This window comes from Macrotis lagotis, chromosome 1 (assembly GCF_037893015.1).
Source record: "Macrotis lagotis isolate mMagLag1 chromosome 1, bilby.v1.9.chrom.fasta, whole genome shotgun sequence".
Lineage (NCBI taxonomy): Eukaryota > Metazoa > Chordata > Mammalia > Peramelemorphia > Peramelidae > Macrotis > Macrotis lagotis.
Genome location: NC_133658.1, coordinates 42,930,307 through 42,941,260, shown reverse-complemented (window position 1 = coordinate 42,941,260; position 10,954 = coordinate 42,930,307). Strand labels below are relative to the sequence as shown.

General features: G+C 57.8%; 1 protein-coding gene across 6 annotated transcripts in view; it reads right to left on the bottom strand.

Annotated features, from left to right (window-relative positions):
* MTSS2 (MTSS I-BAR domain containing 2) overlaps positions 1–7,763 on the bottom strand; it is a 34,165-nt gene extending 26,402 nt beyond the window's left edge. For all 6 annotated transcript variants that reach the window (XM_074199246.1, XM_074199263.1, XM_074199272.1 and 3 more), the window contains exon 1: positions 7,655–7,763. In XM_074199246.1, coding sequence (XP_074055347.1) covers positions 7,655–7,723 — 69 coding nt within the window. In that variant the 5' untranslated portion in view covers positions 7,724–7,763. The remainder of the gene's footprint in view (positions 1–7,654) is intronic.
* Between the last annotated feature and the right edge of the window lie 3,191 nt (positions 7,764–10,954).

Sequence of the window (10,954 nt, the reverse complement as noted above, 5' to 3'; positions counted from 1 at the left end):
CTGTGGACCCCCAGGCTAGAGGAGATTCAACTTTAGACCTCACCACTTGGGCCTGGGGTCTAAGAAACTGAAGGGAAAGGGCACTGAGGAAGTGGGATGGAAGGGAAGATAAGCTACAGAGAACCCAAGAATTCTATCTCCCACCCTCCCACCCACACAAAGCAGCCCCCCAACCGGAGCCTGGCTGTCCCAGGAGAGGGAAGGCAAATATTTGAGGAACTCGGAGCCACATAATCCCTGGGTAGGGAGTGGCCAGCAGCTGTGGCTGGCCTGGTCTCCCACTCCCTCACCCTGATCCCACAGGGCCCTGGGGCCAACCCTGGGTAATTTCTCCCTCCTTCCAATCTTGAGGTGTCATAAAGCCATTTCTTAGCCCCTGGGGACCATCCCCATGCTGATCCCTGTGGCTATGGGGTGGGACTGGGGCTCCTCAGGACCGGGCAGGGATGAGGTAGGGGAAGGACAGCCCAGCCAAGCCGACTATTGAAGCCGACCATTTGGAGAGACAGAAGGCTCAGTGAGAGTTGGGTCTCCAGGGCAAGTGTGACCTTAATGGAATTATAGAACACCGGAGAGGAAAAGAGGCTTGCAGTTCATCGAGTCAAACCGGCTCATTTTGGGGGGGGGGGGGATGAAGCCCAGGAGATCATGAGAGATTTGTCATTTGTGATTTGTCGGAGGGACTAGAAACTGAATCTGTCAGCTCCCAGTAAGGTATTTTGTAGACTGAAACCCTTCTATTTAACAGCAGTAGTCATGATTATTGTCATTAGGGGTCAGGCCACCCTCAACCACCATTTCTTTGGGGGGGGGGGAGTCTTTGCTTAGAATTTCAATTCCGATAGGGAGCTTCCAGTGTGGACACTCCTTCCACTGGGGTAGACTGGGAACTCATTTTCAATGAACAGTCTTATAGACCTGCTTAGGCCCTCAGAAGAGAAGTGACAGCATCCCCTCAGGCCCACATCCATGCCATGCTAGGTCCAGACTTTTCCTGACTCCAAGACCACCACCAGAGCTGGAAAGGGCCCACTTACTGCTCCTATTGGGCAGAAGTGGATGATCAAGGCACAAGTCTGTGGTTGAAGCCAGATCCTAGCACCCAGCCTTCCAGCTAACATGTCATCACTGAGTCTGGCTCATCTTTCTTCATAGGAGCATATGTGTGAGTGTGCGCGTGTGTATATAAATATATCTATAGCTATATATATCTTAATAGCTTAAAACTCCACCAAAATTTTTGGAGCACCCTGTATTAAAATTCCTATTAAGAGAAATGAGCCAGACCAGAGAGAGAGAGAGAGAGAAAGAGAGAGAGAGGGAAGGGGGGGGGGGACAGAGAGAAGAAAGGGAGAAGAGAGAGAAGAAAGGAGGGAGGGAGGAAGGGAGAGATATACATACACATATAGATCCTTTCTTCTTCCTCTCTCTGTCTCTCTCTTTTCTGTTTGTCTCCCTCCCTCCCTCTCCCTTCTCTTTTTCTTTCTTTCTCCTTTCTCTCTCTCTCTCTCTCTCTCTCTCTCTCTCTGTCTCCTAAACAATGACCTAGGCATAGGGGCAGCTAAGTGGCCCTGGACCTGAAATCAGGAAGGTTCTTCTTAGTGAGATCAGATCTCAGACACTTACTAGCTGTGTGACCCTGGGCAAGTCACTTAACCTTGCTTGACTCAGTTTTCTCATATGTAAAATGAGCTGGAGAAAGAAATGGCAAACCACCCTGGTATTTCTGTTAAGAAAAGCCCAAATGGGGGCAGCTAGGTGGTGTAGTGGATAAAGCACCGGCCCTGGAGTCAGGAGTACCTGGGTTCAAATCCAGTCTCAGACACAATAATTACCTAGCTGTGTGGCCTTGGGCAAGCCGCTTAACCCCATTTGCCTTGCAAAAACCTTAAAAAAAAAAAGCCCAAATAGGGTCATGGAAAGTCAGATATGACTGAAATGACTGAGCAAAGACAAATCTTACATTTTACATCTTACATACATCTTATAAATATAAATGAAATGTCCAGGCTGGTTTCAGAGTCGCTAAGACCTGAGTTTGAGTTGCGCCTGTGCTGGCTGTTGACTCTGAATAGATCTGGAGCCTCTCAGTGTCCTTTCTGTGCTACCGAAAAGACGCTGATCTGAACTGGGATCTGTTTATGGATTATTGTACTGAGGCTTCTGGGCATTCATACATTTAGTCTGCAAAGCTCTTTCTGAGTCCCCCAGGTAGAGTCACATGAGGTGGAATTTTTGATTTCCATTTTATAGATGGAGAAACTAATGTTTCTGTTAGATATTGGGTGACTTCAGCAGGGTTATCCAGTTTTAAGAAGGGTGGGTCTTCTTGCCTCTAAGTCCAGTTTTCTCTCTTCAACACCACCAGCCTCTCCAGGGGTGAGAAAAGGTCCCTGGTGGGTAAGCTACCCATCAGGCTACCTTTCCTGTGCCTTGATCATCCACTTCTGTGCAATAGAAGCAGTAACTGGGGCATTTTCCAGCACTGGTGGTGGTGGTCTTGGAGTCAAGAAAAGCCTGGGCTTGAGACCTAGCTCTGGCACGGCATGTATGTGGGCCTGAGGGGATGTTGTCACTTTTCTTCTGAGGGCCCAGTCTAGAACAGAACTCAATGCCCAGTGGGAACAGTCCCCCAGTGAGGTGCATTAAAAGCCCGGGATGTTGACCAAGGGCCCAGAAGGGCAGTATGAACTCATAGCAAGGGATAAAGTTGGAAAGAAATGATCAGAATGTCTCAGGGCTGAGACTTAAGGACTAAAGGCCCTGAAGCTTCGGCTCATCCTTTTGAATGCCACTTCTGACAGACATTCTGCCAGTGATTTAGACAGAGCTTGCCCTGGGCTACTCAGCACATTCATACCCTCCTGTCCTAGGAGTCTCTTTCAATGGGCTTGGGATAAAATCAGCTTCCCTGAGCACCAGCCTCTAGAGAAGGCCCTAAAGTCTTCAAGGAGAGGCCGGCTCCAAGACTGTGGCAGCTGCTCAGTCTTCATTGGCTCCCTCTATTCACTGACAGTCTCTCCTCTTTAAGGGCCCCATGATTTTGGGATAGAAATCCTATAAAGCTACCCACTTCCTACACTGAGTGGCAGGGACATCTATAAGTGCTTCCCAAAGAATCTGAAGGATGCCTTTAAGATTGCTCCCTCACTGGGAGACCCTTCACACAGGCCCAGAAACCCACTGAGCTCTGTTCTAGACCCGTAGGAGTGGTAGCTTACCCACCAGGCACCCCTGTTCTGCCCCCCCCCCCCATGCTGACCATAGCATGGCGGTGTTGTAGAGAGGAATTTTAATTTAAGGCAGAAACTGAAAAGGTAAAGCCATAATAGGTAGGAGGAGCCTGGGCTCCCTGAGGTAGGGTGAGGGGAATTGGGGGGGGGGGGGGAGATAAGCATTAATTAAGCGCCTACTATTTGCTGGGTTCTGTGAAGGCATCAGAAATATTTTTCTCATTTGAAACAGCTTTAACTCCAGGAGAGCAACATGACCCAGAACTCGATGGCAAGATTGCAGGACCTAGAAATTCAAATCCATTCTAGCACTTACAACAACCTTTCTAAGCCTCCATTGCCTTGTCTTTAAAATGGGTACAATAGCCTGCAGGGATCATGTGACACATCAGCACTTTGTTAAAGCTCTAATCGATGTTATTATTATTATAATATTAATCAGAATTCTTCTGGGTTTGATACCTTTGTTTGTCTTGTTCCTATAGGTATGCCTTACCCTTGGGGCTCTGGGGATTTGGGCATCTGAGAGGCAGGGGCCAGGGGCAGGGGGATGAATGAAGAGAGAAGGTCAGGGGCCATAGAGATGGAGAATCCCCATCGGCCTCCTATTCTCTCCCTTGAACTATACAGAAGTAGAATGCAAAGAAAACACTGTTGGACATGGCTGAATCACTCCCCTTCCCCCTTTCCTATGACACTATCTTTCACAGTTCCCTGTTGGTTTTGTGATGGGGGGAGGCCCCTTTATCCATCCTTTCCAGTCCTAAATGCATCCTCTATTGCTCTCTGGCTGGATGTTCCCGAAATCTGGAAAAGCCCTTTTGGATGAGGTCATCACCCTCCAGATGGGGAGGACTGAGGGGGAGGGGGTATGGGTTAGGAAGTGGGGGGAGTGACCCAAACTCCTCCAGCTTCTGATGACTCAGGTCCCGGGGCTTCCACAGCCATATCCAGGAGAGCTGGCAGGGATGGGTGCCAGGAACTGGAGTCAGCCCCTAGGCTCTAGGGTTCCATAAATTTAGGCCTTCCTGGTTTCCCTGGGGCCCTTCCTCGTCCTTCAAGACCCAAGGAGTCAACTGGTTTAAACAATTTTTGCATTTGGAGTTAGCCAGAAGCCACAAGTCACAGTGTGATGAAATCCTGTGGATTCCTTGGCTTGGGGAGGTCAGAAGAAAAGGCTTCTGGGCCTGGCTCTACCTCTCTAACTGCCTCTTGGGCAACCAGCTATGAAATCTTCAGGTTTGATAACAGATCTCTTTTGGCATCTTGTTCAGGTGGCTCCAAGAGAACCAGAAAGTTCTGAGATGCTTACCCTTCTCACTATCTGGATGACCTTGAGCAAATCACTTAACCTTTTTGGAGGTAGTGTGTCCTCATCTAAATCTACATGCCTTTTAATCCAGGTATATTCCACCTCCAAAGAAGCAAAGAATTGGTTGTTGACAGGCAGCATGGAGTTACAGAAAAAATGCTTAATTTGGAAGTACACCTCTTAGCTGTGTGACCTTGGGACAGTCCCTTAACCTCTCAGATTTCTCATCTGTAAATAAAATGGAGGAGGGGAGGGGAGGAATTGGTCTCTAAGTTTCTTTCCAGATTGGAAGTTATGAGCTTGTGATCTTGTTCCAATAGGAATAGGCTAAGGCAGAAGGACAACAATTTCAGCCTTGGGAGGGTTCTAAGATCTTTCTCCACCTATGTCCTCTACTTGGGGGTAAAAGGATGCAAGGAGTCAACTGGGTAAGGAGATATTCGAATGAAAACTGTCCCTTTTATCTTTTGCTTGTGAGTAGAAAAGGGAAAATAGAGGGGAGGAAAGGGGCAAGGAGAACCCACAACCTCAGCAAAGTCTGGGGAAGCATGAATCGCCTGGGGGACCGACTTGGGATGGACTAGACCTCAACCCTCCCAAACTTTTGTTAACATGGGCTCTGAAACTGGAAGGGCTCTTGTGTGGAGATCTTATGCAACTCCCTTATTTTACAGATAAGGAAACCAAGGGCCAGCTGATTGTTCAAGGCTACTCTGGAATGACTGGGCAGGTCCCAAACCTAACGGCTCTTCTGCTTCACCCCACTGCCTTATCTCCTTCAAAACCCAAATGAGGGGCACTGACAACTCGCCTGCCATCTCGACCTGGCTTCACTATAGTATAGCTCTGAAAAGCCCGGGCACCGCAAAGCTGGTTCTGGGAGTTAGAGGCGAGGGAGGTCTTAATAAAGGGCTCCCTGTGGATGGAGATTTCAAACTCAGCAAACATTTGGGTTTTTTGGGAAATCTCTAGAAAGAAGCATCAGGAATGGCTTCAGGTAGGCTGAGTCTCCCCCTTACTGGCTATGTGATCCTGGCCAAGACCCTAAGCCTCTCAGTGTCCCTAGCAGCTCTATAAACTGGACTAAACAAGACTAAAAACTGGAGGACAGGTGCTAATTTCCAGTGCGTGTTGGGAACGGTTTCCTCACAGAGACTTTCCTGTGATCACAGGTCCTAGGTTGCAGGCCAGGGGAAAGAATTGCCTAGGTAATAAATAATAGAGCCGTGTTGATGGACTCACGGGATGCAGAAGTGGAAGGGACCTTGAGGATCAGCTAGCTCCGTTTCCCTTATTTTGCAGAGGAGGCTACGGCCCCAGAGAGGGGAAGGTGACCCAGGCAAGTAAGAGGCCCGGGAGGATAGGAACCCAGATGTACCAGCTCCCAATCCAGTGCTTGCATTACTGAGGTAGGACCGGTCCCTGGGCAGCGCACCAGCAGGCTGGGGCCAGTTGAGCCCAGGGCGTATTGCCTAGTGGGCTGGGAAGAAGGAAGTTGGGATGGGACCACCTTCTCCAGTTCCTCCCCATACATTTCTCAAAATCTTTTTTCTCAGCCTCCTGCTGTTATTAGAACATCAGGCCCCAGGCTGAGGATGCTCCTAGGAGCCAATCAAATGTAGAAACCTCCCTCTCCACCCCCGCCAAATATAAGAAGGAGGAAAACAGTCCTGGAGCAGGAACAGCAGGGGGGTGAGAGATGGTGGTGGTACAATCAGTGCTGCCACAGGGCAGCCTGCCACATTCATCTCTTCGGCTCCCTCTGCCAGGGTCCTCGCTCTACCCTGCATGCCCTTTGGCCTTCAGAGTGGCTGCCATTCTAGTAATGGGGCTCCCTGGGGGAGCTGGCCTTGACAACTCCACAGGGAGGGGAGTAACTCTATTTTCTGCTGGGCCTAGCTATGCCTGTCCCTAATGCTGAGTTGGTTCCTCCAGAGTTCTCTCTCTCTCTCTCTCTCTCTCTCTCTGTAGTTAGTAAATGTTTATATGAAGCATATATAGTTAGCATGTAGAATGTGGCGGGGATGTGTTACTTGCCCCTTGGTGTGTTCCCAGACTGAGGCATTCTGGGTTCTAATCAGTACTTCCCTGTGCCCCATTTCCCTGGATCGGAATCTCACTAGGCAAAGAAAAGAAAGCGAGCTTGTCCCCTCCCCCTTCCTTTCCTAGGAGTGCCTGTAGCAGGGGGCTCCGAGGGTCTAAGTCCGGGCACCCCAGGCCCATTGTCTGCCCATTCTTCACCCTCTGACCCTTTCCTTCCGTTTCTCCCCAAACCAATCCCCGATTGTTCTTTCCCTGCGACCCCAGAAGCGTTGCCTACAGATCGTGCCTGACCCCCCAAAGGTCCCTGCCTTTCTGCTGGCTTCTCCAGGCCTTGGGACCAGCCCCCCAGGGCCAGGGAACCCCGATTCCCAGGGAGGGCAGGGTCCCCCTCTTCCCACGCTGTGATTCCAGAGCACAGAGGCTCCTGGAGATCTGGGGGGGGGTCGGCTGGCAGAGCGGGGGACTGAACTCTGAAGCAACTCTGCTGGTGACCTTGAACTTGGTGCGGGCCTCAGTGGCTCTGATTTTCTTCCTGAGCCTGGGCTGGGTGGGGGCAGGGGTGGGTCTCAGGGACAAGGGGGGAGATGGACGGTTCAGGAGCCTGGGGAAAAGGGAGTAACCCGTGCGTGCGTGTCTCCCCAGTGCGTGTGTGTGCATGTGTGTGCGTGTGCGCCTGTGTGTGTACGCGGCCGTGTGTGCATGTGTGCGTGCGTGTGTCTGGGGGGCTGGGGGCTGGGTGAGGCAGCCAAGGGGCTGTTCTTTCCTTTCTTCCCAGGCCCCCGCTCCCTCCCCGCCCCCCGCTTCTCCCCGGGGCCCCCCGCTTCTCCCGGGCCCCGCCAGGGCGCGGGCCGGTGGGGAAGGGGTTAAGGCCCCCTCCGCCCCCCCCCCCCGGCCTTGGCAATGACCGCATTGTCTGGGCTCCGGGGCCGCGGCGAGGGGCCGGGGGAGGGGAGGGAGGCCCCGGGCCCGGCCCCGGGCACACAAAGCCCGCCGCGCCCCGCACACGCCCCGCACACCCAGGCACACGCACACGCGGGGGCCGGGGCCGGGCCGGCGGGCGCCGTACCTTCATGTCGTTGACGATGGCCTGGAAGAGGCCCCCCAGGGCCCCGCACTCCTTCTCGGCCGTCTCCATGCCGGCGGCGGCGGGCGCGGCGGGGCGCGGCGGGCGCGGGGCTTCAGCGGCCGGCCGCCCCCCGGGCCGGGTGGGCGCGCGGCGGCCGGGCCCGGGCAGCCATGGGCCGCGCCGCCCGGACGGCTGGAGGGGCCCGCGGCGGGCGGCCGGGGCGCGGGGAGCTGAGGGGCGCGGGGCGGCGCGGCGCGGCGGAGCCCGGGACTGGCGGGAGCGGGCGGGGCGGGGGCCGGGCCGCGAGGCTCCGGCGTCACGTGGGCGCGGGCGGGGGGCGGGGCCCGGCCGAGGGGAGGGGGCGCGGCGCAGGCCCGGCGGCCCCGCAGCCCCGGCCCCCGCAGCCCCGGCCCCCGCGGCCCCGGCCCCCAGCCCAGGCCCCCGCGGCCCCGGCCCCCAGGCCCCGGCCCCCGCAGCCCCGACCCCCGCAGCCCCGGCCCCCGCAGCCCCGACCCCGCAGCCCCCGCGGCCCCGGCCCCGCAGGCCCCCGCGGCCCCGGCCCCCAAGGCAGCCCAGGCCCCCGCAGCCCCGGCCCCCGCAGCCCCGGCCCCGCGGCCCCGACCCCGCAGCCCCGGCCCCCGCAGCCCCGACCCCGCAGCCCCCGCGGCCCCGGCCCCGCAGCCCAGGCCCCCGCGGCCCCGGCCCCCAAGGCAGCCCAGGCCCCCGCAGCCCCGGCCCCCGCAGCCCCGGCCCCGCGGCCCCGACCCCGCAGCCCCGGCCCCCGCAGCCCCGACCCCGCAGCCCCCGCGGCCCCGGCCCCGCAGCCCAGGCCCCCGCGGCCCCGGCCCCCAAGCCCCAGGCCCCCGCAGCCCCGGCCCCGCAGCCCCGGCCCCGCAGCCCCCCGCAGCCCCGGCCCCCGCAGGCCCCCGCGGCCCCCCCCGGCCCCCAAGGCAGCCCAGGCCCCCGCGGCCCAAGGCCCCGCAGCCCCGGCCCCGCAGCCCCGACCCCCCCCGCGGCCCCGGCCCCCGGCCCCCGCGGCCCAGGCCCCCGCAGCCCCGGCCCCGCAGCCCCGACCCCGCGGCCCCGGCCCCCGCGGCCCAGCCCCCGCAGCCCCGGCCCCGCAGCCCAGGCCCCCGCAGCCCCGACCCCGCAGCCCCCGCAGCCCCGGCCCCGCAGCCCCCGCAGCCCCGGCCCCCGAGGCAGCCCAGGCCCCCGCGGCCCCGGCTCCGCAGCCCCGGCCCCCGCGGCCCCGACCCCGCAGCCCCGGCCCCCGCAGCCCAGGCCCCCGCGGCCCCGACCCCGCAGCCCCGGCCCCCGCAGCCCCGACCCCCGCAGCCCCGGCCCCGCAGCCCCGACCCCCGCAGCCCAGGCCCCCGCATCCCCGATCCCGCAGCAGCCCCGGCCCCGCATCCCCGATCCCGCAGCAGCCCCGGCCCCGCGGCAGCCCCGGCCCCGCAGCCCCGGTCCCCGCGGCGGCCCCGGCCCCGGCGGCCCCGACCTCCGCAGCCCCGGCCCTGGCCCCGCAAGCCCCGACCCTCGCAGCCCCGGCCCCCAACCGCCCCGCGGGTCCGCCCGGTCCTCGGGAGCCCCCCGGCAGGCCCGGACTGCGGGGCCGCCGGAGGAGGCGCCACACGAGGCCGCCCCCAGCCCCTTCCGAGGTGCCACCCGAGGCAGCGTTCCCCCGAGGGTCTGCCAGCCTGCGCCCTCGGGCACCCCGGGAGCCCGACCCCTCGGGACATCCCTCTCTGCCGGTCCACCCGGGGGACCCCCGAGGCGCGGGGCACCCAAGGGGCAAAGGAACCGGGGAGCCCAGCCCTCGAGTGACCGTTGAGGCAAAGGTGTCCTCCATGGCTGATGAGCATCCCCTTGCCAGCCTAGTTTGTGCCAACCGAGCTGAGGTCCCCATGGCACCGGCCGACCCTGGTCGCCCATCCCTTCTCTGCCTTGTCTCTAGGACCAAAGGAACGCTCCTTTTTGGCCTTCACAAGCCCCCTTGGCCACAGACCTCGTCCCCCTCCCCCCTCACGGTCCCCCTTTGCTTCTGGGGTCAAATGAACGCTCCCAGTTGACCTTCACAAGCCACCTTACCCAACTTACTAATCATCATTGCCCTCCCCAGCCAAACTGGTCAAAACCTAATTCTTCTCTCTGGGTCCTTGCTTGGCTTGCCCCTCTAGTACGCTCGAGGACCACCCTCCGCCCAGAAGATGCTTGTCAGGACTCTGCTCTGTAGATTGGGGATACCCCTGCCTATGGGCTCTCCCCTATAGAAAGTAGGGTACCAGAAGGCAGGAACATGTCACTGCTGTCTTGTATTGGGTTTTTTTAGTGCTTTGGAGACAAAATGAGGTCAGGTCCTGCCTTCTGGGACTGTGACCCCAAACCTTGGTGCTCCAGGCAGCTGAAGTCTCTAAAACAAAAGGTGTAATCTGTATTGGAAGAGGGCACTTCCTGATCTGGGAGCTTCCTAAGGACCTCCCAGGTGTCGTCTCTTTCCTCAGAGCACCATAGTAGGGATTTGATGATGCCTGACCTTCATTCTCAAAGGTCACAACATCAGCCAAGTGATCTCATGACAAGCCCATGAATAGTGTTTTTGAGTGAGGGGGACTGTGCTAAGTCACCAGCTTCACTTTCTTCTCCAGAGCCATTTGGGTCCAGCGGCCAGATAGGAATCAGGAGGACTGGAGAGAGTCCTGGATTTGAGGATGCTATTGGCTAGCTAGGTGACACCGTGGATAGAGCTCCAGGCCTGGAGTCAGGAGGACACAAATTCAAATCTGACCCTGGACACCTGACAGTAGCTGTGTGACCTTGGGCAAATCACTTAACTTTGATTACCCCCCAATCCATTTATCTGGGAAGGACTATTTTGCTGATTGACTCAGCCAGAAGCTCTCAAAAACAACTAAGCCAGTGCCTAGGAGCCCCAAGTGATGATGGGCATTGGGACAAGCCGATTGGTGTCTTCACCCTTGATCCGGGGAAGAAATGCAAGGCTGGGGGTGGGGGGTATTAAGTCCATTGGGCTCAGTTCCCCCCATTCACTGCCCTCTGGAGCCCTGGGAGGGTTGGAGAGCCTCTCCCAGGGGGCCTTCCCCTCAGTCCTCAGACACCATAGTCCTGCTGCTGGGAAATAAATCATTCTAATTTTATAGGCAATACGTAGTCTTTAAAAATAAAAACCTGTTCTGATAAGGGGCCTTTGTTGTGAGGATAAGAGTCTTTTAAAACCCCAGCAGGTCCCGAAGTTCCTTGCTGGGCTCAGTTCTCTCCACATAAGCTCTCCTGTCAGTTCAG